This window comes from Silurus aristotelis, assembly GCF_946808225.1.
Source record: "Silurus aristotelis genome assembly, chromosome: 13".
Lineage (NCBI taxonomy): Eukaryota > Metazoa > Chordata > Actinopteri > Siluriformes > Siluridae > Silurus > Silurus aristotelis.
This window is the reverse complement of record NC_139586.1, coordinates 254,375-281,304: the sequence shown is the minus strand read 5'-3', so window position 1 is coordinate 281,304 and position 26,930 is coordinate 254,375. Positions and strand designations below refer to the sequence as shown.

Genomic DNA, 26,930 nt, shown 5'->3' with positions numbered 1-26,930 from the left:
CTACTTGAAATCTGACATTTAATTTCCATATCAACAGTGTACATATCGTTTACAAACTCTTCTGCTCAAACAAAGACAGCTTGTTACTGCAGAATGGAAATGACCTTGTGTTGACCCAGTCCACGAAGAGATGTGTGTTTAATGACAACCCATCAGCAAGTAGTAGTTACACAGAAATGAGGAGAATTAAACCAGGGTGATGCTTCTGTACATCTGGACAGGCTTCTCAGCATCTAGGTGGCCAGATACGACCTTGAAAATTTATTTTTTGGCTACATTGGTTTCTTCGGAGAGAGGCGATGCAGGGAGGAGGACGGTTGGGCACGCATGCTCCGTGTGACGTCAGACTGGTTTATAGTCCCTGGAGTTGTAATAGAACAGATCTTAAAAAGAATATACAAAAAAACAAAAAACAAGCGAGCCGGTGTTCTTCTCTGTGTTCCTCACCATGATTCTTCACCATACCATGGAAAAGAAGAAAGATGACCACAGTGAGTGTTAAAATGCATTTAAAAAAGTGATAGATAAAAATAACGCCTTGTTTTGGTAGCTTATTTAACACAGAACTCATCAGATCTAGAACTCTGCTGCTTTAGGTAAACAGAATCGAGTCGTACTGCTTCGATGTCATTGTTCTTCGTTACTGGCACTCGGGGGTCGGCTCCGGATCTGACTCCGTAACTGCTCGATCAGTTCAGGGTTCTGCTGCTGCATTTGCTGTGCAAACTGCTGACCACTGTACAGATCAAACACACGCTTCATTATTATAAAACCTTTAAGCGTACATGAACAGTGTAGCATGTTAGGTCAGAAGAGAAGAGCTGTGTGAAACCTTACGCTTGAATAAGTCCTGATATGTCGTTCGGAGGCCCTGTGGGTGGCGCTGCGGTGTTTCCCATTGGCCCATAAGATCCAGACATCATCCCTGACACACTGAAGAGATTAAACATTGCACAAATAAGCATATAACAACGTTGAACTGTATTCCAGCACCACTTTACTGAAATCTCTGCTGATCCTGTGACTCAGTCTGAAAAGATAAAAATACTCACAGCTGTTGTACTTGTGGGTTATTCATCAGATTAGAAGCCTGAAAACAAAGAAATTAGTCAGTAACTTTATTAGCCTGCTTCAAACAGCTGATCTATTTACACTACATAGTCAAAAGTATGTGGACACCTGACCCTCACACCTGTATCTGGTTCATCCACAAAAAGCTCCCTCCAAGTCTAAAGCACAAGATTGTGTAGATTTTGTATGATGTCATAACAGGTTGACAATGCCGCTGTGCACAAAGCAAGCACAATGAAGACAAACCTCCTGCACAGAAGCCTGACCTTCAATCCCCACAAAGACAATTTAAATCTCAGACTTTCAAAATGCACAACGCAGGAACTAAATCTGCACTGGGAGATTTGATGAGCAGGTGTCCACATACACACACACATATATATATATATATATATGACCATACAGTGTAGTTCTCTTTACAGATAAACACCCACCATGCTCATGAACCCGGGATTACTGAGCAGACCCGCCAGGTCAACGCCTCCTGTTCCACCTGTCTGCAGAAGAGAAAAAAAACCAACATGGTGAATCCCGCAGTTCCTTTTGACCCCCAGGAGGAGACTAACTTGGTTCTGTGTATCAGTGAACTTACTGGACTTGGAGTTTCTTTCATTTTCTGCTCAGCAATTTTTAAATTTGATTTGTACGTATCGTTCTCGGGGTCCAGTTCCAGAGCTTTCTTGTAGTAGCCTACAGCCTCGTTGTGCTTGTTCAGACTCGACAGGGCCAGTCTGATTACGAGAAGAAAACATAACAGGTCATACTGCATGAACATCAGTTCTATTAACTGCATTAAATAAATCATATAAAAACAGAGTGAACAATTGGGGAAGGTTGAAGATTACATTTGTTTTGATTTCTGTAAAGGAAAATAATGACTTCACTGCGCTGGAATACAGTCTCCTAACTCTGATGCTTACACGCTGAGCGCCGCCTGTAATGGAGTTTTGTGGTTGTTTGTAAATGTGTTATACCAGGAACAGGTTTATCAACATGAGCATGTGAGGAGAAGGAAAATCAGTACTACTGAAACATCTATTAATCCAGCATGAATTATTCCTTATGTTCGGATTACAAAAATACTCCCAACTAAACGACTTTTGCATTTGGGTTTCAATTCATTCCCATACGGTTATAATAGAGTAATGTTTGTTCCAGAACCGTCACTAAGCGTACATCTTCTGCTCATAACCAACACTGATAAATATACAGAGACACTGAGACTCAGGGAACAGCATGCCAACATCCAAACATCTCAAATACTCCCACACATCAATCTGAGAAGGAAGATCCAGTCTCTAATCCTCTAAACACTAGTGTTATTATCAGAGGAAAGTCAGCCAGGCTCGATCCACATCAATCACAGCTTCAGTGTAGGTGGAACACACAGGGAACAGAGGACAGGAGGGGAACCAGTGTGGCTATAAATCATTAGAAGTGTGTAATGAAGGTAAGTGTTGTAATAATACACAGCATGAATTACACAGTACACGGAGCTGAAAAGAGGAATGATTCGTGTTTCCCTGTATGACAACAAGCAAATTAAAAAATAACTCATGTGACCAAGCACTTATATAATATACATTCTAATTTATACTCTATATCTCACCCCATCCGTCCATACGCTTTACTGTAGTTGGGATCGATTCCGATGGCACACTCACAGTCCTGAACCGCTCCAGCGTAGTTCCCCAGTTTACTGTAGGCAGCAGCTCTACAGAGAGCACAGAACCAGCACAGGGCTTTACATACACAACACAACAACACAACCACCTTCACACTGTTCCCGGAATGAAGTATATTGAAGTGTTACCTGTTACAAAAGTAAACTGCGTTGTGAGGATTAATCTGAATGGCTTTTGAGTAGAATTCCACTGCGGCACTAAAGTTCTCCACCTTCATTTGCTCATTACCTGGATTAAATACGTTATTAATAATCAGAACATCACTACCACTGGATCACACACGTCACTCTTTATATTTTTATATTATGTAATGCGTTAATGCCGTATTTAGTTCAGTACCGCAGTTTAAAAAGAAAACTGGTACATGTACATACCGTCACTTTTCAGCTGCTCTGCCTCCGCCAGCTGATCCTCTGTAGGAGAACTATTATCTGAGGTGACTTTAACCTGAGGCGTATCTGTTACCTGCAACATCACACACATTCACACACACCTCATCCAATCAATTAACTTTACTCTAAATCTGATTTGTAACATGACGCTGCAAAAAGAACACTAGACGTTGTCCAGCCAGATGTTTGTGAACACCTGATTATCTCACATGTGCTTGTTGAGGACCCATTACTCAGATTCAGACTCAGATTTTGGAGCTGTGTGGAATCCCCCCTTTAACCCCAAAAGCATTAGTGTAGCATTAGCATGTGTGTGTGATGGTCAAGAGTTAACAGATGTTCAGACACAGACTGTGTGTGTGTGTGTGTGTGTGTGTGTGTGTGTGTGTGTGTCTGTGTGTGTGTTTTACCTTAACAGTTGCTGCTGCGAATAATTCCGGCAAAGTCTCAGAAACTGCTAAAGTCTGGTCCTCAGATGAGACACTGAACGCAGTCTCCAGACACTGGATGGCAACTAAAAAGCAGATCCAAGAGCCATTACACATCAGTATTATAACCATAATGTGTGATCTCAACATGGCTCAGTGTGTACCTTCTAAACTTTCTTGAGCATCTGATGACAAGCCCCCAGATGTCAGCTGGTCGTGGAGGAAGTGTATAATGGAGAACGCAAGACGCTTCGTATCAGTCATTGTCGGTTGGAGGTAAGGACCTCTCCAGGTACTGATGAGGAAAACTGAAAGACAGGTGAAGAGACGGCACTCAGAAAATAAAGTATAACAAAGTTGTGATTATAAACTGCTGATTCAGGGAATAGTGGAGCAGATCTGAATCATGACCAGCAGTGACCTCACTGTTCCTGGACATCTGATCAGTCTGATCTTGCTCAACAGGTTCGGCACCTGGATCAGGGATCATCTCTACCTGCAGCTTTACACAACACCAACCACCCAAACGGCAATCTTACTGATCAGACACGGGGTTTTAATGCAGATTTAATAATAATAACAATAATTATAATAAACTGTTTCTCCTCCACACTGATACACACTTCACCTCTGACCTGCATGATCTCATCCTTTACAGCTGGAAACAACCACAGCCAGATAACTACTACATTACACACCAAATCCTGATGAATACACGTTTAACGTGAGTGTGTGTGTGTGTGCGTTTATGCTTAACAATCATAATCATCTCTCTTCCCATCACCCTCTTCTCTCTCTGTCGAATAAACACACCCTGAGGTTGCTGTGATCAGCGTTCCAGTCCTTTTCTTCTCTTCAGCCTGGTTCATCACAGCGTCCTACCTCTGGATGGAATGCTTCTTATTTGAAGGCCACTCTGTGTAAAGATGGTTCCACAGCTACAGTCTGAAGATCCATGAAGCCACTAAACAACTCAAGAACTTTGAGGATGGATTCGGACTGTATTTAATATCACTAGTGCTCAGGACCACATGTTGCATGAACAGTTCTGGATTTAAGCAGCTGTTATTACACACCTCAATAATGGAGCTGTAATAAATAAACATTTAGTGATGAGGTTCTGTTTTGTGTCTGGTTCCTCTCAAGGTTCCTTCACAGTCATCACTCGATCACTCATTAGAAACAAACTTACAATGATAAGGAACAAACTTATGGGCACAAAACTTCCTTTATACAAGATTATAACAGCTCCATCTGTGTAGCTGCTTAGAGAAAATGTTCACTTTAAAACGCGCTCTACAAATAAAAATTACTGAACTGAATGAAGCAGCAGCTTAGCGCCAGAACAGAACATTCTAGTAAACTCGGTTAGTCAGAGTGCAGTGTGACCCAATACACTGCCGGGACTCTGCACCAGATCTCACTCTCTCTCTCACTCACACACACTCACACACACACTCACACACACACACACACACACACACACACACACACACACAAAGGTAGAAAAATCTACTTTTATCTCAGATAAACCGGATCAGATAAACCGTTAGCGGGGTGAGATTAGCAAACTCCGCCACAGCAGCAGCTTCTCCACCGAGGGTTAGCATTCATGACTAGCCGGCTAGCTGCCTTCACACCGCGGCGGCAGCAAGAAATTAAACACTTTATAAAACTCAGAGGTGGTAAAGGGGATGAAAAGCTCCGTATTGCGGAATATTTACAGATGATTTCCCCCCCGGGCGGAGCCACACGGCGCCCTGGAGGCCCTGACACGGTACTCACTCTGTGACGCTGCACCTGATCCTCTCCGCTGATCTGCTCCGGACTCTACTGCGCGAGCTAGCCCAGCCGCACGTAGCCCCGCCCCCTCCGCAGGGAAACGTCATCACGCTCGGCGAAACCACAGCGTGGCAGGATATCGACACCTGCTGGTCCGGAGTGAGAAGTTCATAAATACTACTACGATCGACTTGAAGGCTAGCAAGTGAGGTTTTATTATAATTAAACCCAATTTACAGTGCAGTACACAGTGAAACAAAGTGTGTGTGTGTGTGTGTGTGTGTTTCAGTCCAGTCCCTTCATGTTGACTCTGATGGCTAACATCATAAATACTGTACATCAAATTCTCTCTCTTTAATTAGAAGAGATTAAAAGTGTGTAGAATCCTGACCATCAACACCATGGTCTTCTACGACAGACTCCACTCCTCTGGGAGGGTTTTCTATTAGACTTTAGATCATTACTAAGATCAGACACTGATATCGGCATGGAGGTTTGAGGCTCACACGGTGATCCAGTTCACCTCAAGTGGGTTCATCCACTGACCACTAATATAATGAATATAAACATATTTCTAATAATTTTCTATATTTCTAATTGTATTAATTCTAATACTTTTTGGTGGTCTTTTAAATTCAAACCTCAGGACAAAGAAGGATTATAAACCTTTATAGCTCGTTATAAGTTCAAGTGGACGCAACATTTTATTATACCGCATCTGAAAACGTTCGAAACAATTGTGTTCCTTGTGTGCCAGCTTTGTGGAAACAGTTTGGAGAAGAACCACATATGTCAGGAAATGTCAGGTGTCCCAATACTTTTTGGCAATGTATGTATGACAGTACCAGAGCGAATCAACAGGGGGCGCCAGAGGTCAAGTATTCTCACTGAGTCTAACTGGCGGAATATAGAGACACGCTTAAACTTAAATATAAATTGTAAATGCAAAACGCCGTAATATATTAAAGAATTAAACAATAAAACAATAAAGCTTTATCTATAATTAAATAATATATGTAAATCAATACAACAAAAAATAACTAACATACACACAGAAGTATTTACAACAAATACATGCAGAAATCACAAACACATGAATCCATCTATAGATAATAGATGATATATAATGGTAGATATATAATTTCTTATGTATTTATTTATTGGTTTGTTTTCCCATTTTGCATTCCGCCATGTTCATTAGGTAGGTGTGACTATGGTTCTGAGGGCGTGCCAAATCTCAGACTGACCAATAGGAAATGCGCTCACCTTCTATTACTTTGTGATTGATATCTGTTCAGGCTAATCAGAGAGCATGACCAGGCAGTGGGCGGAGTTTCGCTGCTGTATTGAGCCCACGCGGAGGTATCCGGTGGTGGTGAAGCCTGTACCCGGTGAGAGGAATGGCTCCAACAGGTCAGAGCTCCGGCCGCGGGCGTGTGTGTGTGTCTGAGTGTGGCGTGTAAAACACCCGGTGTGGGTCAGTGATGTGGGAATCGCCGCGATCGCAGCTGATTAAGTAGGCGGGTGTGTGTGTCAGCGCTCCGGTTATCTCTCACCTGCTACCCAGTTAGCCAGATGCTAGTTAGCTTAGCACAGGATCTGTGGCACACTGGTGCCGGTAGAGACTCCGGTACCGCTGTTTATTCATCGAGTTTAATTATATTTATCACTTCACAACGTCGAGATCGAATATAATGTATTCTTTTTCAGTAAACATGATTTATAGCAGCGCCGCTTCGTTCCTTCTGAGGGACACAAGAGCGCCATGACACACCGTTTACTGCGGTTTTACCGTGGGCAGGGGGTCACCGTGGGCAGAGGGTCTACTGGGGGCAGGGGGTCACCGGGGGCAGAGGGTCTACCGGGGGCAGGGGGACAGGGGGTCACCGTGGGCAGAGGGTCTACCGGGGGGCAGGGGGTCACCGTGGGCAGAGGGTCTACTGGGGGCAGGGGGTCTACCGGGGGCAGGGGGACAGGGGGTCACCGTGGGCAGAGGGTCTACAGTCCCAGTTTCCACTTTTATTGGGTTTGTATTTAAAATACTCATCATCATCATGAAATCAGACTCGACAGTCTTACTGAAGGTGAGCGTCTGGACTACAGGTATGGTGAAGTACATTGTGAAGCCTGTCGTGATGTGTGTGTGTGTGTGTGTGTGTGTGTGTGTGTGTGTGTGTGTGTTGCTCCTGTGTTATTACAGCGGTTTATAACACACACATAAACCCGACTCCTGAACACAACTCGTGAGCGGTGACTGTAAATGCAGGAACGTTTAATGTTTTTATTTGATCTCCATTTGATCTTTCACCGCGTCAGTATTTGTTGATCTGGTGTGATATGGTGTTGATGTGCTGTAATAGTTTTGTGCTGCTGAACACTGAAGTGATGTGGTGCTGCAGGTGAGGTGGTGTTTGCTGGAGGTGAGCGAGTCTGTGCGGAGAATCGCCTGCGCTGGGATTTTAAACCTGATCAGATTCAGCAGCTTACAGATGAACTCATTGCGAAGACTAAGAAGGTGTACGACAGCGTCGGGGCTCTGAAGCTGGCAGAGGTCAGCTATGAGAACACGCTGAAGGCCCTGGCTGATGTTGAGGTGGAGTACACGGGTAATCATTCTGCTTTTCTTCTCCTATAAATAAACAGCTGACTCCAGAGGAGATCGGCGCACAGCAGCGTAACTACTCAGCACTTTTTACATAAAGAGCTGCTGAACAGGAGGACGAGCAGAGACACTGCACACTTTAAATCTAAACTACACGTCCCTGTTTACTTTTTAATGTAGAATTCATTCCTCTCAATCGTGGCAGCAATTATGAGTAAATAGATAAGTGTTAAATAAATAAATATTATTACCCTATGAACATTCACCTGTTTTTTATCCCCAAGCTGTAAAGAAATATGTTCTGATTTAATGTTGTTGTTTTTTTTTATCTTCTGCACCAATAAACACCATCCATGATGTACCAGATTTCCTGTAAAAGATGTTTGATGAGATATTGAGCGTCTCAGCATAGCTCTGAGATCAGTGTGTAACACGCACCGGACGTCCTGCATGTTTCTGCTTCTCTTTTCAGTCCAGAGGAACATGTTGGATTTCCCTCAGCACGTGTCTGCCTGTAAGGACGTGCGCACGGCCAGCACCGAGGCCGACAAGAAGCTCTCGGAGTTCGACGTAGAGATGAGCATGAGGGAGGACGTGTACCAGAGGATCGTTGCTCTTCAGGTTGGTTCTCTGAAGCTCTGCTGCTGTAAGTGCGTGGACAGGGACGACGATGATAAAACATTCAGAAGATAATTAAGATGGAGGAAAAAAAAAAAAAACCTTCTCTAATCCTTATTTTGTATTTTTGTGCAGAATATAGTCGAGTAGCTCTCAGGCTCACGTTGCAGTTTCTTCTCACATGTGGTCCCTCTGTTATTACAGAAAAGCAGTTTTCATTGCTAACACTGGAGACTCCTTCCATTACTGTTAAACATCTTACAGAATATCTTCTGAAACAATGGGGTGTACTAACTTTTCTGCCTGACGAATTACACTTTCATTTTCTCAGGAGAAACTCCAGGATGGAAGTCTGACCCCCGAGGCGAAGCGGTACATGGAGAGACTGATCATGCTGGGGAAGAGAAATGGACTCCATCTTCCCAAGGAGACACAAGAGGTCCGATATTACGGCATCACTCATCCCCTAAACACGTTACTCTCCATTTAAACGCGCGGTAAACCAAATCCAGCGTAGCGAATATGTTGCCTAAAGGGATCATATTTCCTGTAACAGGAGATCAAGAAGATCAAGAAGAAGCTGAGCACTCTGTGTATTGATTTCAACAAGCATCTGAACGAGGACACCACTCACCTGTGCTTCACCCGGGAGGAGCTCGGTGTGTACACCGCTCACTGCTAACGCTGCTGCTAACGCTAACGCTGGCTGCTGCTAACGCTAACGCTGCTGCTAACGCTAACGCTAACGCTGGCTGCTGCTAACGCTAACGCTGGCTGCTGCTAACGCTAACGCTGCTGCTAACGCTAACGCTGGCTGCTGCTAACGCTAACGCTGCTGCTAACGCTCTGTGACCTTCTAACGTGTGCTGTCTTTATCTTAGGTGGCCTTCCTGAAGATTTCCTCAACTCCTTAGAGAAGGACGAGACGGGGAAGCTTAAACTCACCCTCAAATACCCTCATTATTTCCCCACCATGAAGAAATGCTACGTCCCAGAGACGCGCAGGAAACTGGAGCAAGCTTTCAATTCCCGCTGTAAAGAGGTCAGTGTTTACAAACAGTCTGAAACTCCACGTGTAAAAGATGAACAAAGGAGGAAAGTGATCAACAAACCTGAAGAACAATGTTCACATCTAAAACCCCGGAAACTGCTTCTGATGATGAAACACTGGCAGCAGTGGAGCAGAGCCCAGGCTTCTTCTCATTCCCTGAAGTTCTTCATTCTAAGTCTGATCAGATCTCAGATGTTCTACTGAAGCTTTTGAATCTTATCCTGAATCTTATCGAGCTTGAAGTGTTTATAAGTGAACTGCATTGATAAACTGATCATCAGAAGCTTCACAGAAGAACAGAAGTAACGTGTCAGTAGTTTAATATGCGTTTGTTTACTGGCAGGAGAACTCTGTTATCCTGAAAGAGCTGGTGGAGTTACGCTCTCAGAAGAGCGCTCTGCTGGGCTTCAGCACTCACGCCGACTTCGTGCTGGAAATGAACATGTCCAAAGCTGCCAAGAAGGTTGCTGCGTTCCTCGGTAGGGCAGCAGAGTTAATGTGGAGTTGTGATTTATATTTTTGGCTTCCTCAGTTCTTTAAACTCCATCAGTTTCCTCTAGAATTTACTTTTCATATCGATTCTTGCTCTTGTTTACGTTCCTCTGGGTGTGTTCTTAAGTTTTAACTCTGTCCATTAGAGGAGCTGGGCCGTAAGCTGAAGCCGCTGGGTGAGGAGGAGCGGGCGGTCATGATGAAGCTGAAGGAGAAGGAGTGTGAGAAGAGGGATTTACCCTTCAGTAATGAGCTTCATGCCTGGGACATGCGCTTCTACATGACCCAGGTGGAGGAGATGCAATATGCCGTGGACCAGAACCAGCTGAAAGAGTATTTCCCCATGGAGGTGGTGACCCGTGGGCTTCTCGACATCTACCAAGAACTGCTGAACCTCTCCTTTCAGCAGGTGGAGGGCGCCCCCGTGTGGCACGATGATGTCACTCTGTACTGCGTTAAAGACCGCACATCTGGCCAGATGGTGGGGCAGTTCTACCTGGACCTTTTCCCCAGGTACTGAGCGAATAGATAAATCTATACACTGCATTGTCAAAAGTTTGTGGACACCTGGTCATAAAAAATTTGTGCTTTTTGAGCATCACATTCTACACGTTCCACTAGATCTTGGAGTGTGCTGATGGACATTTGTGTTTATCAGCAACGAGCGCTTTAGTAAAGTCAGGTACTGATGTAGGTGATGTGTGAAGGCCTGGGGTGCAGTCAGCGCTCACATTCATCCAAACAGTCGAGATCAGCGCTCTATAGCAGGCCACTCAAGATCTTCCTCACCAAGCTACGTACAGCAGTTTAGGTTTGGTTTCCATGTTCAAGTGAACGCACAATTTTATTATACCGCAAGGCGTCTGATACAATTGTGTGCCTCCAGCTTTGTGGTAACAGTTCTGTGAAGATCCACTTATGGCAGGAAAGGTCGAGTGTCCTAATACTTTTGGTGACATAGTGTAATAAATGAATGGACCCTGCACATTCTCACACTGTTACTCTCACCGTTTCTTCTGTTATTCAGAACCATACTCGATTCTTTGCAAGCTAAAGTGAAATATCATCTTGTTCCTTCGTTTCTCAGAGAGGGGAAGTATGGCCACGCCGCCTGCTTCGGCCTGCAGCCCGGTTGTCTGCTTCCTGATGGCACTAGACAGATGGCTGTGGCTGCCATGGTGGCCAACTTCAGCAAACCCACAGCTGATGCTCCGTCCCTGCTGCAGCACGATGAGGTGGAGACCTACTTCCACGAGTTTGGACATGTCATGCACCAGCTCTGTGCACAGGTCTTAGTTTAATCTCTGCCCTTATTATTATTATTATTATTATTATTATTATTATTATTATTATTATTATTCACTCATTAAAATGTGTTGCTTTTGTGTTCCTCCAGTCGGAGTTTGCCATGTTCAGCGGAACTCATGTGGAACGGGATTTTGTGGAGGCCCCTTCTCAGATGCTGGAGAACTGGGTTTGGGAAAAAGAGCCATTACAGCGAATGTCCAAGCATTACAAGACTGGCAGTCCAATCCCAGAGGAACTTCTGGAGAAACTGATCAAGTCCAGGCTGGCAAACGCCGGTAATAACAACACCCCCCCACCCCCCACTCTGAACTTGTGCTCGCTTTTACTGTACTTTCGCGTTTTCACCACGACCATGTTTCCGTTATAACTCACAGAAATGCAAACTATCTAAAGTTCTCTGTATCTCTATAGGTTTGTTCAACCTGAGGCAGATAGTGCTAGCTAAAGTGGACCAAGCTCTTCACACCAGAACAGGAGTGGATCCAGCAGAGGAGTATAGCAAGCTGTGTCAGGAAGTCCTGGGAATTCCAGCCACAGCAGGTGAAGCTTTCAAGTTTTTGAGCAGTAAAAAGTTCCTTTTGACTTTTTTCCCTGAAAGACTGGACCACATTGAAGCACCAGACTAAATCATGGCCTGTTTCTCTCCAGGAACGAACATGCCGGCCACGTTTGGTCATCTCGCAGGTGGATACGATGCTCAGTATTACGGTTATCTCTGGAGTGAGGTCTTCTCCATGGACATGTTCTACGCCCGCTTTAAGCAGGAAGGCATCATGAACCCTGAGGTCAGTGAAACTCAGTATGATTATACAGAGCTGTGAATTAATCATAAACATGAACAGTGACCCATTGGCTCGTGTCCTGCAGGTGGGTCTGGACTACAGGAATTGCATTCTCAAGCCTGGAGGTTCAGAAGATGCGAGCGACATGCTGAAGAAGTTCTTGGGAAGAGAACCCAAGCAAGATGCATTCCTCCTGAGCAAAGGATTGTCTGTGGAGATGGATCCAGACACACCTTGTGCTTGTTGATGAGCTGCAGTAATGTGGAAACATCAGTACACACAGGCGTTACAGACTGATTTACTTCATATCACTTTAATCATCACACACTAGCTCACACCGTTATCGCTTTCTGAGTTAAAAACCTCACTAATCTATTTTTGAGTAAAGATACAGAGACCAAAAAGCCTCAGGTTCCTCACATGCTCCTCATTAAACAAACCTCACGCCTGGAAATGTGTTGCTGTAATAAAAAGATAATAAACAGCAGATATGCAGTACTGCATGTTCTCATGAAGTTTATTAGCCAGTGCTGGGATTCAGTGGGATTTCAGTTGAGTGTTATGATCAAATCAAATAAATAGATTGTTTCCTGCTTTTATTTGCACTTTTAATTAATTACATCTACAATCAGTGTGATCCGCCAGGTCACTTGTTGGGGTTCTGACTTTCATCTTTATATTTGACCATCTGATGGATCCAGACGTGACGATAAACTGATTTCTTTTTTTGTTGGCTAATAAATAAACGCTCATTCTGTATGCCTGTGGACAGTCTGTTCATCCGTCCACCCTTGTGTCCATCTCAGACGGCTGGGGAGTGTGACCTCTATCTACATGAAATTATTATCCTAATGAGCAGAAGAATTTGATTTTAAGAGCTGATCTGAACTCATTAGATCACAGCAGGTCAAAAAGTCTGAAAAAAAAAACCATCAGCTTCCATCCTGTTTAAAGTGAACACCTGCAATTGAGTTCTCCATTAATTAAAGGCTGCTCTAATTTCCTCCAATCATCTCCTTTCCATCTCCTCTCCTGCCATGTGCAGTCACACTTTAGATTAAATCCAAATAGAGTTAATTCACTGTGTTGTTATAATCAGACGTCTGTAAATGGATTATGGAGTCATTCTGGTGCAGATGATTTCATGTTCGGTGTTAAAAATTACACGCTTGTTTTCAACATGATACACGACGTCCTTAAAAACAAGTGATGGCTTCCCTCAGGACCACAACCTTCTGAGGTGTTCTGCACATGGGCTACACATGGTTACAGTTAATTGCTGCTGAGGGGGTTCTGGAGTCTGATGGAGCAGATGGGTGCTTTCTTCATCACTTCTTCTTGTGCTGTTAAATTCATTAATGTCACAGGATTTAATGGTCCACAGCATCGTTTCTCAGAAGCTTCAGCAAAAACAGAAATGTTACATGGTACAGAATGAAATAAAAGCTTCGTAATGAACCGTGACGTACAGGTCTGAAAAGAAACGTCTGACTGAAGCAGTGTGTGTACACACACACACACACACACACACACACACACACACACACACACACACACACTTCCTGGCAGCATCAGGTCATTTTTCAGGTGTCTGGAGTGAAAATGCTACAGTTTGTGTTTGATTGGTGTTTAGAATATTGAACGTACAGCCAGTAATGAAGTAGAACAGCAGCTGCTGCCTCTCTCCAGGGTCCCATCACCAAGCCAGAGAGACACAGTAAACAAAGGTTCCACCTGACACACCTGATCTCTGTGGATGAAATGACGAAGAGTGTAGAGCACAAACACCTGTTGATGAGCACTTTTCAGTAATCAGACTGTAATCAGACCGTAATCCAGGGCATACGGAGTCTCCTGTTTTATGTTCAGGTCTCAGGGTTAGATTTTGTGATGTGAAGAATGCAGCAGTGTTGAAATGAAGTTCTGCTCCAAGCAGCTAATGGACTGAAGGCAGAGGAGGTGTAGAGGAGGTGCAGAGGAGGTGCAGAGGAGGCATAGCGGAGGTGTAGAAGAGGCATAGTGGAGGTGTAAAGGAGGTGTACACCGAGGGATGGAGGTGGTGGAGCTGAGGAAGGTTCTGGGAGTTGAAACCCTGCGTGGACGTGACACAGAAACTCCGGAGCCTTTGTCCAACGTGGTGCGAGTGTTCATCAGCTCAGCAGTCTCAGGTTTTAATAATGAGCTCTTTTTTTTTTTTTTTATCTTTTTACAAAGAAATTTAAATAATTTACTGCTTTTATAATGAATTTATGAATTTATTGCTAAATCTTTGCATACTACAATAAATCAATAATATAAAAACTAATCTGAATTATTTACTTTTCATTCTGTTATTTGTCACAATAATAAATATTGTGTTGCAGGTTTTGGTTTTCTTTCTTTATCATGTTTGATTGTGTTGTTATTTTCCTCTCTTGGTATGAGGTGTAGAAAGATGATTTGTGTCAATATTACACTTTTCTTCTGGTCAGATTTTAACACTGAACGAAATGCCTTCTGGGAAAAAGTCTACCCTGATCTCCAGAGCTCCTGTCAGAGTCTCGGTCTGGTCTTTGAGGTCTGTAATATTGATATTGAAGATTTTATATTGAGTAACATGAGAACTGTGCTGTATGCTGTATGTGCTGTATGAGTGAGTTCATCAGTACAACACTCATGGTGATTTTCCGATCTGAACTGATTTCCTGAGTCTGAGATCGTTTTTGTCATTTATTTCACGCTTTTTCACGGCAAATTCCCTTAAACTTTTCTATAAAACTTGATGATCCACATTGGATCAAATCCCTCAGTTCATTGGATCAAATCCCTCAGTGTTTCAGTTGAACACATCTGATAATCTTTTATAGAAACTTCATTAAAATCACAAATTTGCTTAATATTTAAAAAAAAATGGTAAATACTTTTCACTTTCCAAACTACTTCCCTCGTGTTCACCGAACCGGAGTGAGAACTTCTTTATTGATCTTTTTACCAGGCTGTGGATCTCCGGTGGGGTTTGTGGAATTCCATCACTGTTGATCACCAAACAACGGAGCTGTGCCTTCAGGAGATACAGTCATGTCAGAAAGTGTCACCAGGACTTAGTTTTATTGTGAGTTTTATAATGAAACTTCTGTTTATATCTTTATTGAGTAATTCTGGCTCCTGGTTACGGAGCAGCTGCGTTCCTGTTTGTGTTCTTTATTATCGCAGGCTTTGATTGGCAGTCAGTACGGACCCCGCCCCCTGCCACGCCTCATACCTGAGACTGAGTTTCAGTTACTGCTCTCTAAACTTTCTCAAGACCACGAAGGCTTGACTGTATTGAGGAAATGGTTCTTCAAAGATGATAATGTGGTTCCTCCTCAATATGTCCTTCAGCCAATCACCACACACTTTCCTTATTACAACAATACTGCACCTGAGGCTGGAGCACAGCACGACGGTGATGTTTTGTCTTGGAATCTTACTGAAGCTCGGTTACTGCAGCTGTTATGCAATGCGGCACTGCGAGCCCAGAAGGATGGAGACTTCAGCGCAGCGCAGAAGCACAAGTACTTCAAGTCAAGTGAGAGAATGTTTTGTCAGTTTGTAGCTCAAACACTCGTGATTTCTCCACTCGTGTACACTGAGTGATTTTGCTTTGCTTGATGTCCACACAGTGACAGAATGGGAGATGGAGCAGAGTTTTCTCTCGACTACAGAGCAAAGCAAGACTTCTCCGATCATCTTTATTAGAGAACTTCCTCATTTGAAGAAAGGTGAAAGCCATAAGCATGCTAAGTTCTTGGATGTCACAGCTGATGGTCTATTAGACACTGAAGCACAGGAACTATTGAGCAATCTGAAACAGCGCATCTCCAGTGTGTTTTCCGATCTTCTCACCTTCGAGCTGAGTAAAAATGCTCTGGATGTGAACCGTAAGGAGCACAAGGAGTATCTGGAAAAATTCTGTCAGCAGATTGTATGTCGCATAAAGGACAGGATCACCAAGCAAAGTTCTCCACCAACAAGTCCAGAGTGGCTGTGGATTCAACAGGAGCTTTTTCATCATGCAAAGCTGAGTAAAGAGAAGTATGGCACTTTTAATGGAAGAGATGGTCTACTGGCAAAGATCTCAATCTCGATGTGGGAGTCGACAAACATACAGCACGCACCACTCGTAGTCTACGGACCTCCAGAAGTTGGTAAGACCTCTCTGCTGTGTAAAGTGGCCCGAGAGATGCAGACTGTTCTAGATCCACAAGCCGTAGTTGTTCTCCGGATGCTTGGAACATCTCCCAACAGCTCAGATGTAGACTCTGTCCTAAAGGGGATTTGTTTACAGGTTTGTGGAGCTATGGGACTGGCAAATCCCAGCCCACAGACTGCAAACACACATGAGAAACTGGTGAGGTTCTTCCATGCCTTACTACAGAAAGTGTCTAAAAATGGAGAATCATTAGTTCTTATCCTGGACTCCTTGGACAACCTTTTACGGGCCAACAATGCTCATAAACTGCTCTGGATACCTAAAGAACTTCCTCCTAATGTACATTTGGTAGTGTCTGCACTACATGGAGGTACTCCTTTCAAAAGACTGAAAGCTTTAATTAGTGATGATCAGAGCTTCTACAGAGTAGAACCTCTGGATTGTGATCAAGAGCAGGACATCATTAATGCCTATCTGAATGCTGCTGGGAGAAGACTCACGTATGAGCAAAGAGATGCGATCACTGGCAGCTTCCAGAAGAGTGGAAGCCTTTTGCATCTGAAGCTTATGGTGGACATGGCAAAGCAGTGGTCATCCTACACCTCGGTGTCTAAGCTTCACCTTGGCAGCTCGGTGCAGGAGACGATCTCATTGTTTCTCCAGACGCTGGAAAAAAAACATGGCGAGAAGCTCGTCTGCCACACGCTGGGTTACATCACCTTATCAAGGTTAGTCATTAACGGAATTCGAGGCGAGTTGCGTCTCAGTTAAATCTTTAATAAAAAAAAAAACATGGCTGTGTTTTTACAGACGTGGATTATCGGAGGCAGAAGTACGTGATATCTTGTCTGTAGATAATGATGTCCTGGCTGAGGTCTACCAGTGCAGACTTCCTCCAAGCCCTACACTCATACGCTTTCCTCCTCTTCTCTGGTCACGTCTCAGACACGACCTCAAAGATCACCTGCTGGAGCGTCAGGAAAATGGCATTATAGTGTTAACATTCTCCCAAAGGTAAGCTGGTGGATTTATGGTTATGACTTTATATGAATTCAATTCAACACTCTTTAACTTAAAATAAGCATCAGCTTCTTCAGGCAGTTTACAGACGTTGTGAAGGCAAAGTATCTGTCCGTGGAGCGGAGAGTTCAAATGCACAGCATTCTGAGTGAATACTTCTCAGGTCAGTGGAGCCAAGGCCAGCTCAAACCCATACTCCTGTCATCACTGAACACGCAGCTGAATGCTGACAGAAAGGTACTCATCAGTGCTCTAATGTAAAACACACCAATCAAAACTGCAGTTAACTGTTCAGCACTTTGTTTTGTTAAGGTCCCTCATCAGCCCCTATGGTTTACTGAAGGAGTCGCCAACCTCAGGAAGCTTCAGGAACTTCCGTATCATCTCCTACATTCTGGGAAATGGGAGGAACTGCGTCACTCACTGCTAGGTTCGACCTGGTGACTGCTCAGATCTACGTAACAAGTCGTTTCTAGAACTTTTATTCACCTGTTGCGTGTGTTGCAGGAAATTTGGACTGGTTGTACTGTAAGACCCTCAGCTGTGGTGTAACCAGTGTCATTCAGGACCTTTCACTTTGTGCTGACATCACTGACTGTCCTGAGATCCAATTGATCAGAGACTGCTTTCTCCTGCTGAAGCCTACTCTAGACTTCATTGATGGACACACAGGTGAGTGTTGACCTGGTTTGTAGTGAAGGTTTTGTTCACTTAGGTGGGGGGAAAAAACATGGTGATGTGGTGCAGCTGGAAACAAATCCATCAGAACCGTTTTTTTAAAGATTCTGTAGAATAATGTCCTTATACTACTGAGTTTTTTATGTCATGATGTTATGCCTTAGATTATCTTAAATAATAGATTAAATACAGTATATATCTTTAGGAAACCTGAGCTCATGATGTGTAGTGCAATGTGTAGATCTGAACTGCACCTGTCTGAGTGCTCAGTGCTCGCAGAAGTGAAGTGATGCCCTCAGTGCCTGCTCTATACTTCTCATTATTTTCTTCATGGATGGTCAGCACGGTCAGGACAGCTTCCACCGCATTTGTTATGAATAATTTGATTAGGTTACTTGTACTGAAGGATTACAACACTGACCAACCAAAGTACAACAAGCAGTTCAGTACAGTCTCACAGTATCGTGTGGTATGGCATGTCAGTATCAGAGCCAGCAAACGTATTGTTTTGAGTCATCAGTCATTCAAGTGAGAACCTACAGAGATTTAGTACACTAACTAACCTCAACTTGATCTTTTTATTAAGACTCACCCCTTCTGGTCACTGAGATCACGGCCAGACTTCAGGCTCTGGCACCGGTGTACCCGTCACTGATTGGGCCCTTGTGCTCGCAGTGTGACGGCTGGTTTGCTTCCTGTGCCGACCCTGTGCTGGTGCCCAGGAGTAACTTCTTACCATCTCCTGGAGGGCCTCTGATAAACACCATCAGTGCTTCGGCAAAAGGTATGTTACAGATAAAATGTGTTTTGATTTTAATGCAGATGATTGAGATTCCATGAGCAGTACGAGGTGGAAAAAAAAAGTTTGGAGACTTGCTCTATTTACAAGAAAGAAGTTTATTTATCTACATCTCCACACTATCACTATCAAAATAGTCCCCTTGCACAGCAATACAGCGTTCTTCTGGAGGTCTTCTTTTTGAAGCGTGTCAAGCACCTTCTGCGAGTCGTGCCAGATCTATGGTAACAAAACGGAGACCTTCGAGCTGGATCTACGTGTGAGGAGCTCGGTAAAAGGGTGCACACGTGCTCAGAACAGCTCCAGTTGCACAGCTCCCAATGCACACAGGACGATGTCTTATGGTACACTGACTTATGACAGTCGGCGCTCCCTGTGACTGTGTGTGCAGCCCTGTGCTGCCATCTGTTGGTGTGTTGTAAAACTAGTCTCGAAACTTTTTGAGATCATCTCGTATACAGACGCAGTTTACTTCAGTAAATCTAAAGTATATCACTGGTGTAAAAGAAAGAGCTTTATAATATCAATAACTAATTATTATTTATTATCATTACTCACACTGACTGCTGTGTTTTCTCTCTGGTCTATAAAGGCATTACTGCAGTAGATCTTTATTTGGAGAAAGGGTTACTCCTGGCAGGGTCAGTGGATGGAGAGTTGATGGCATGGGACCTAAAGTGTCTTGAGCTGCTTCATATTTTTGAGGGACACACAGGTTAGCTTACTCATGTTCACACTATTTATAGATAAATCGAGATATGAACTTACGTGGCATTTCTACACGTTCGGTGTGCAGGTGCAGTGCAGACGGTGAAGTTTATAAATAAAGGTGATCACTGCTTATCTACTGGACTCGATGGCTCTATTAGCAAATGGAATCTTCTCACGGGGAAACAGCTCTACTGCATTCCTGCTGTGGTTTCGCTACAACCCTGGCCTACTGAGCAGATCCTGGTGCTGGAGCCTAAAGCGATGGTCCTGTCCAACACAGGAGGACAAGTACAGCGTTGTTCTATAGAGCTTACAAACTTTTATACAGAGAACCTCAGTTTATCTGATAGAACGTTAAACTTTTCTCAATTAAACACATCAAATCTTTCATCGCTGTTGTGTACAGGTCAAGTCATGGAGCTTGGACACTGGAGAGCTTCTTTATGAAGTTGATGTGAAAGGAGAATGTTCTCTACTCAGTGCACTGGGGGAGGAAGTGGCAGTCATGTCCAGTGAAGGCCAAATCTGGATCTTTGATTCAGACACTGGACTTGAAACATCCTCCTATAAGCTCAGCTGTTCTCAGGGTTTTACAGTATGCAGTGTGCTTTCACTCCACCGACATGGAAAACTCCTCATCACATCTCAGGAGTGTTCACTCAACATGGTAACATTACAGATTAGAACCTTTTCTCACTCAGCAGTACTTTGGATTTAAATAGAAGTAAATGTAATTCAGACACTGACTGGAAATACAATGATGCAACTCAAAAGCATAAAATCTGTACAATTCAGTGTATTTTGTTTTGGCCCAAATATAAATATATAAATATCTGTCTTCTGTCCTCACGTTCCCATCTCACACGTCCCTCTTATAGTGTGTGTGTAAATAAAAACATTTCACCTCCAAGCAGGATGTGTATGACTTTAATCTGCATATAATTGAAAATATCAAAATTAAATGGAAATATGGCAGTAAAAACAGTTAATATCCCGTGTAAATGTTCATCTCTAGGTCTCTGCCAGTGGTTCGCTCTCTGAGGTTGACCTTCCAGCACCTGCTTCTTTCATGTGCACCTCAAAAGATGAAAACGTCCTCTTTGCAGGTAATCTTCATTATTTTGTTAAACACTGTACCCTGATTTCCACTGAGAACATGCTGGAAACTGTTGTTAACCATCATTCTTCTGTACAAAGGCTGTGAGAGAACACTGGCTGTGCTTCACCTAAATCCAGACTCTGTCCACAAATCCCAGGAGCTCCAGCATGAAGCCACAGTTTTATCTGCAGTTTCTTACAGCCAAGGAAGCAAAGTCCTTACTGGATCTCAGGATCAAATCATACGGGTCAGTTTTACTCAGATGACGAAGATGGATTGTGGTGTTTATTTATCTGTATTTTAATGTTTTGACTAAGCGACTGAATGCTTTATTGAAGAACGCTGCACTCTAACATTCATCTGAGAAGATCTGATCAGATGTGAACGCTTGTTGATGTGAATTGAAGGTTTGGGGTTTAGTCACTGGACACCTCCTCGACTCCATTAGTGGTATGGGATCACCTGTTACCTCTGTCTCCATGTGCAACACAACGATCATCTCAGCCTCAACCAGGTCTGGTCACCTCAAACTGTGGCAGCTCGACTACAATCCTAAACACAAAAACCAGGCCTGTGTTCCTGCTAACTGCCCCAGGGTGGTGATCTCTAGAGACGGCAACACGGTACATTTCATCAGAGAAGAGGACCGAGCCAAGGTGTTCTCATGGAACTGCTCTGAAGGTGAACCACACTGATATTATTATATTAATAATTATAAAATGAACATTTCTGCGGTGTAAGAACTTCCCACAGTGTGTCTCATCACTGCAGAGAGACAAATCTACAGAAATATACAGAATAGTGCAAAATTCTTTTCTTCAGTTTTTATTAACTCTTACACGTGCACATTATATTTGAAGAAGAAGAGTTATTGGTGGATAAAATGAAGAGAAATGGAAATCTGTGCAGCTTTGGGCTAATCACTATTACACCATGTTAGCGCCTTCTAATACACCAGCTAAGCTAATTCATGCTAATTTATGCAAGTACATTATTCTGATAACTAAATTAAAACAGTGTTTTTGAATGTTCAGATTCATATTCAGCACACTGAGTGGGGAAATCAAATCATTTAACATTTGCCTTGTTGTTTTAATGGCAGTAGCTCTGTCGCTAGCAGGCTAGTCACCGTGAGGGTCAAAACTACTAGCAACAAAATCTACATTTTAATTTCTAGCAGATTCATTCGACATTTATTACTCAGGGACTGAAGCTGTGAATAAACTTTAGAGTCTTTAGATGTTTTGATGTAACAGTGAGCAGAAGTGGACTTTTTTTAACTGCCCTCATCTTTTCGTGATGTCACTTCCTAAAAATCAAATGAAGACTTTAGTTTTTAGTCCTCAGGCATGTGAAAAGAAACCCTACAATCAAATTCAACAGACAAACTAATTAAGTCCAATTAATTAGCACTTATTCCTCACCTGTGTCAATTACTCCTCCACTTTTGTGCTGATTCTCAGCCCTGGAGTGATTTGAAAATTTTCTGATGTCGAACTGACACAACTTACCTGCTCCTCAGGTATGTCCTCAGATACAATGGACGTGTGCTCAGAGGTGTGTTGTATGGAACTGGCACAACAGAAGCAGCTTCTCTTCTGTGGCCTCTGCACTGGTACTGTACTCATCTACCCTCTAGCCTTCCCCCAAGAGACCCTGTGTCTTCCTCCTCCGGAGAGCCTGCCCACCGTACGCAGCATGGCCATCAGTCCCAGGGAAGATAAGATTGCTGTGGCCTACGAGGAAACCGTGAGCTTCTTCGAAATTACAGCAAGAGACAGCTTCCCCTGCGTGGAGGGCCCCATCCATAACTATTCGCTCTCCCTGCTTCACTCGTCAGTATCGGCCATGGCTCTGCTGCCCGACTGTAGACTCCTGTACGGCACTTTTGGAGGGGAGGTGGCGATCTATGACTTTAAGAGTGCCACAGCCATGGAGGTGGATCATCACGGAGCTGCTATCACCTGCATTGCACTGAGTAACTGGGAAAAGCACGCGCTGGTGGGATCTGAGGACTGCGTCCAGAAGCTCTGGAGTTTGAGTCCTGTGCTTCTGGACCATACTATGGAGTATAAGGTGGTAAAGCGATTCCTAATCACGATACCTGCTTTAAGAATACTGCAGATGATTTACACATCATTTATAATAAACTGAGGGTTTTGCGTGTCTGTATCGTTATACAGGGTTTCTACTTTGAGGGCATTCTGTGTGCGGCATTCTCTGTAAACGATAAGTACGTGTTCACCGGCTCTCGAGACAAAACCGTTAAAGTCTGGGACGTGGCTACAGGTCAGTAATGTTGTGGTTTAGGGAAAGATTCAGTGAGTAAAGACAGTTGTTGACAGTGTGAATGGGGCAATGATTGAAATCTAATTAGAAATATTATCATTATCACAATTTAAGTGCTGCTAATTAAGTACTAAGTACTGCAATTTATAATTTACAAGTGAATTACTGTAATTACTTTGAATATGCAGATGTTTATAGGTATATACTATAAATACTTGTGCATATTAATGATTGTATAAACTGAAATATAATCCACTCCTGCTGGAGATTAAGCCTCGCTGTTTAAGGACAACTTTGTGCTGAGATTCGAACAAAAACCTGAAGTGTTTCTGAAGGGAACGAAAAAACAAATCAGCTAATTTGCAGCACTAAGAGAATTTTTCCTCTTTTCACATTAAAAATCCCATCATGCATTGTGTTTCTTTCTCCTGCTATTTAATGATAAAGATTCATTAAAAAAGCACTTGAAAGGAGTCTGTACAGATTAAATGACGTATACAGGATTGTTAATAATGGGTTTTTAGAGTATTGTTGGTGCTTTTATAACTAAATGATTAATAAAGTCATCTAAAGGAAGTTTGTTCCTGCTGTATGGTTTGTTACAGCCTACATGTGCATTGCATCATTTTATTCTGATCTCCTTCGTTTTCTAGGATCCCTTTTATACATCCAGTACGTTTATGCTGCAGTTATCAAGATTACACCCTACAAGGATGGGTTTGTAGCCATTTCACAGCACGGCACTTACATCAAGGAGGGCTTCCACTGTCCAAACGCACTGACTCCGGACTACAACCCTCTCCGCAACTTCAGAGCTCACTATCGCGTTACTTCACGTGAGAAGAGTCTCGACGCTCCTCATTCTGTCATTACAGGATTACACAGTTACAATCCGGCTCAGTTTAATTTCATGGGCGTTCTCAAGACCAAACAGTCCAGCACGTGTGTCCTTCTGTGAGGAAGCAGCATTTATACGTTTGGCCATTAGTTAATTTTAGCTGTCTTTCATTTCTATAGATATTACAGGCATATTATAAACAATAACCTGAGTATTAATATAGAGTTTTATTGATAACGTTTAAAAGCAGGATATCATCTGTGATCTATTTCTTTTTACAAAATGAACATGAACATACATTTTAACACTGTACAATATAAACACTGTGTTTCAATATAAAAATCTACAATCAGGGTCTCGTTTACACACACACACAGTTAATCACAGCATCTACTGCTCATCACATCTACAGACTCAGATCACAAGGTTAACATGAGTAAATATTCATATAAATGTGCTTTTCAGACATACTGTGTGTGTGTGTGTGTGTGTGTGTGTGTGTGTGTGTGTGTGTGTGTGTGTGTGTGTGTGTATACACATATTTCAGAATGGATTTGAGTGTAAAATAAATCACCTCTTTTTTGTTTTTTTACTTGCTTTTTTCTTCTCCTTTTTCTGGATTTGGTGGAGCTGAAAAGCTGCTAATGAGATCATGCATATCTAAAAAAAAAAAACCAATCCAGATGCAGCGTAAATAAACAACCAATATTCTCCTAATGTACCTGCAGTAGTGTATCACCTGTGTAACTCTCAAACCTTTTCAGAAAATCAGGGTTTTGTGCTGATGATATTTAATAATGTTCATATATAATCACATGTTTTAACAATCAGACTGTTGTGATGTTTGTTCTTAAAATCAACATCTTACTTTCAGTGTTTATGAATCATTTACTGATCTGAATAAAAATCTAAACCACCTCCAGCTATTAGAATGTCTGATACCTGGTTTTAAAGTTAAGTGTAGAATCTGCTCTGATATCAGAGAGAAAAAGTGAAGTAAAGTGTAGAATCTGCTGCTGTTGTGAAAACACACAAGTCACTACAGGATTTCTCACTGTGACTGCACTGCCGTAAGGCATCATATAATAATGTTTCAGTGTTCCTGATGACGGCGAATGCACCTGAGTCAGATTCATAGCATTTCCACAGAAATATACACAATAAGAAAACGTCTCACCTCGAGGCACAGCAGACTGATACTGATTCCTCCAACCAGCAGCAGGTTCTGTTTCCCCCATAGCACGATCTTATTCAGGCAACCGGGGATATAAATGTGCTCTTTGATCAAAGATTCTTCGATCCCCTGAGTTTTGTAGCCACACATGGTATTGAAGACGGTCTAGAAAGAAAACCGAACAATGTCTCCGAGTCACACAAGAATAAAACCGTCTGACATTGGAATGTATGAAGGTCTTCTTGTCTGTGATGTACTGAAGAAGACTTCATTTAAATAATTTATATCTGAGGCATTAAATAGATTATTAGATGATCCGCTGTGGCGCCCCCTAATGGGAGCAGCCGAAAGTAGAAGAAGATTAGATCAGATTAGATTAGATTCAACTTTATTGTTATTGCACAAGTTACGGTACAAGGCAGTGAAATACAGTTGCATGTTGGACTTCGGAGCAGCTGCAACTGCTGGGCCCTTGAGCAAGGCCCTTAAACCTCAGCTGCTCAGGTGTATGAATGAGATAATTGTTGCTCTGGATTGTTGCTTTTCATGCACAAGAGAGAATATATTTAAGTTCAGGAAAGTCTGTATTTTTCACAAATGTTTATAATTATTGTAATAAGAGCAGGTAAACACTCCTACACACTGATGCACAGAGAAAAGGTGTGTTGTGTATCCGGTGCATTACCTCATTCTGCAGTCGCACACAGCAGGAGAACGGAACTCCACAGGCTTCCAGACTGGGATTATTCACAGAGCAGTTAAAATACATGTTCTGAGACCAGTCTGAGTAATAATTCACTCCACAACACAGGAACTGCAGGAGCATAAACACACATTCACCAGATTACATTACATTATGGTCAGAAATGTAATCTACATCCTGCACATCATACTGATTACATTTACTGATTATTCTTGACCTTTTTCTGCACAAAGTCAATCACATTCTCCAAATCCATGTCCTCTCGATATAATACAATGGCTTTCTTCATCAGGAGTTCTGTTCTCCTTAAAACCTGACGAAAGACAAATTATAAGGGATCTGATGATTAAAGGATCATTTCAAATCAAGCAATTTATTAATAAAAGCCGTGTACCAGGTCTGAGAAGAGAAAGCCCAAAACTGCAGCAGCAATTTGCAGGAACAGGATGATCATCAAAATCCCTAAAAACTGGAAATATTGTAAAAATGTCAAATATGCAGAATATGAAATTTGCACAAAAAAACACAAGCTTGTATAATAATTAAATAAATCAGTGCACATGATTTTGTTATTTTCATTATTTGAAACTCAGGTCATAATAAACAACACATTGTGGTATTAGTTTACAGCGTGTAAGACGTTGCTAATGGATCAGGCGTGTCACAGCTTCTCACCATTTTCAGCAGAACAACACTGTCTCTCAGCGCTCCGAAACATCCCAGGAACGTGATGAAGAACGTGAGGGAACCTACAGTGAGCAGCAGGAGAGCTGGATCTGTGGTCAGAGTGTCCACCACATCTGTAAAGCAGGGTGGTTTTCTGTTAGCTTCAGTCCAATCACACAATATCCAGGTTTCAGGTAGAAGAAAAAATTCAGTACCGTTTTCTTTGGCTACTTTTGCATAGATGCCCACAGAGATCATTACACCACTGGCCACCTTTAGAAAAAGATTTATTTCACTTACAATGTCTTCTGTATTACAATTTTATTACACCGTGAAAATCATAAAAATGACTTACCCAGAATACGTAGCAGCATACAAACAGAAAATACTTAGTAGCTTTGCATGTCGTCATTACTGATATTTCCTTTTATCTCCTGGTTTGTTGTACGAAAAACAAAAGGAGATCCGAGTGTGGCTCCTCTTCAGTTCCGTGTTCCTACACTACAGGCGTGTAACTGCTTGTTCCACATAACTGCCTGACTCCATGAATCCACCTGTAACCTGAGCTGCA

The 26,930-nt window shown here is 42.7% G+C and overlaps 4 protein-coding genes across 5 annotated transcripts; 2 read left to right on the top strand and 2 right to left on the bottom strand.

Moving 5' to 3' along the window:
- Position 1: 1 nt before the first annotated feature.
- Positions 2-5,512, bottom strand: sgta (small glutamine rich tetratricopeptide repeat co-chaperone alpha). 2 transcript variants are annotated; one of them, XM_083557940.1, is made up of 13 exons: positions 5,045-5,499; positions 4,492-5,001; positions 3,741-4,366; positions 3,559-3,662; positions 3,131-3,221; positions 2,885-2,984; positions 2,681-2,785; positions 1,664-1,802; positions 1,506-1,568; positions 1,053-1,090; positions 838-933; positions 618-736; positions 2-454 (listed from the first exon to the last, which is right to left on the bottom strand). In XM_083557940.1, exons 3-12 carry the CDS (start codon positions 3,838-3,840, stop codon positions 628-630), a joined length of 945 nt encoding a protein of 314 aa, XP_083414066.1. In that variant the 5' UTR covers positions 3,841-4,366; positions 4,492-5,001; positions 5,045-5,499; the 3' UTR covers positions 2-454; positions 618-627. The 2 variants fall into 2 exon arrangements, with proteins under 2 accessions (XP_083414066.1, XP_083414065.1); XM_083557939.1 differs by lacking the exon at positions 4,492-5,001 and having other exon boundaries at positions 3,741-3,884; positions 5,362-5,512.
- Positions 5,513-6,641: 1,129 nt separating this feature from the next.
- On the top strand, positions 6,642-12,709 carry thop1 (thimet oligopeptidase 1). Its single transcript, XM_083557928.1, has 13 exons — positions 6,642-6,771; positions 7,758-7,964; positions 8,433-8,581; positions 8,910-9,017; positions 9,135-9,237; positions 9,460-9,620; positions 9,973-10,108; positions 10,268-10,634; positions 11,209-11,410; positions 11,518-11,704; positions 11,841-11,969; positions 12,078-12,214; positions 12,297-12,709. The coding sequence occupies exons 1-13, from the start codon at positions 6,759-6,761 to the stop codon at positions 12,456-12,458; spliced, it is 2,061 nt and encodes a 686-aa protein (XP_083414054.1). The 5' UTR covers positions 6,642-6,758; the 3' UTR covers positions 12,459-12,709.
- A 136-nt stretch (positions 12,710-12,845) lies between these two features.
- nwd1 (NACHT and WD repeat domain containing 1) lies at positions 12,846-24,733 on the top strand. Its single transcript, XM_083557927.1, has 19 exons — positions 12,846-14,379; positions 14,683-14,768; positions 15,186-15,302; positions 15,404-15,758; positions 15,853-17,110; positions 17,193-17,396; positions 17,480-17,639; positions 17,715-17,832; positions 17,910-18,074; positions 18,667-18,864; positions 19,472-19,594; positions 19,676-19,878; positions 19,997-20,257; positions 20,606-20,696; positions 20,788-20,936; positions 21,097-21,370; positions 22,212-22,765; positions 22,873-22,978; positions 23,632-24,733. Exons 1-19 carry the CDS (start codon positions 14,262-14,264, stop codon positions 23,934-23,936), a joined length of 4,845 nt encoding a protein of 1,614 aa, XP_083414053.1. The 5' UTR covers positions 12,846-14,261; the 3' UTR covers positions 23,937-24,733.
- LOC310735300 (tetraspanin-33) lies at positions 24,025-26,853 on the bottom strand. Its single transcript, XM_083557941.1, has 8 exons — positions 26,715-26,853; positions 26,575-26,632; positions 26,369-26,493; positions 26,088-26,162; positions 25,911-26,006; positions 25,676-25,804; positions 24,994-25,155; positions 24,025-24,476 (listed from the first exon to the last, which is right to left on the bottom strand). The coding sequence occupies exons 1-8, from the start codon at positions 26,769-26,771 to the stop codon at positions 24,387-24,389; spliced, it is 792 nt and encodes a 263-aa protein (XP_083414067.1). The 5' UTR covers positions 26,772-26,853; the 3' UTR covers positions 24,025-24,386.
- Between the last annotated feature and the right edge of the window lie 77 nt (positions 26,854-26,930).

Bases quoted from the DNA above. Each gene is read 5' to 3' on its own strand.
- nwd1 (XM_083557927.1), top strand. From the start codon at position 14,262: ATGGAGGTGGTGGAGCTGAGGAAGGTTCTGGGAGTTGAAACCCTGCGT. The intron at 15,759-15,852 runs GTGAGAGAATGT...ATGTCCACACAG, and splicing joins GCACAAGTACTTCAAGTCAA to TGACAGAATGGGAGATGGAG. The intron at 22,979-23,631 runs GTCAGTAATGTT...TTCGTTTTCTAG, and splicing joins AGTCTGGGACGTGGCTACAG to GATCCCTTTTATACATCCAG.
- thop1 (XM_083557928.1), top strand. The intron at 9,018-9,134 runs GTCCGATATTAC...TTCCTGTAACAG, and splicing joins TTCCCAAGGAGACACAAGAG to GAGATCAAGAAGATCAAGAA. The intron at 9,621-9,972 runs GTCAGTGTTTAC...GTTTACTGGCAG, and splicing joins TCAATTCCCGCTGTAAAGAG to GAGAACTCTGTTATCCTGAA.
- sgta (XM_083557939.1), bottom strand. From the start codon at position 3,840: ATGACTGATACGAAGCGTCTTGCGTTCTCCATTATACACTTCCTCCAC. The intron at 2,985-3,130 runs GTATGTACATGT...TATTTAATCCAG, and splicing joins AGAGCAGCTGAAAAGTGACG to GTAATGAGCAAATGAAGGTG. The intron at 2,786-2,884 runs GTAACACTTCAA...TGCTCTCTGTAG, and splicing joins GCAGTTTACTTTTGTAACAG to AGCTGCTGCCTACAGTAAAC.
- LOC310735300 (XM_083557941.1), bottom strand. From the start codon at position 26,771: ATGACGACATGCAAAGCTACTAAGTATTTTCTGTTTGTATGCTGCTAC. The intron at 26,494-26,574 runs GTACTGAATTTT...CCTGCTTTACAG, and splicing joins AAAAGTAGCCAAAGAAAACG to ATGTGGTGGACACTCTGACC. The intron at 25,156-25,675 runs GTAATGCACCGG...TTTTCTTTCTAG, and splicing joins GTGTGCGACTGCAGAATGAG to ACCGTCTTCAATACCATGTG.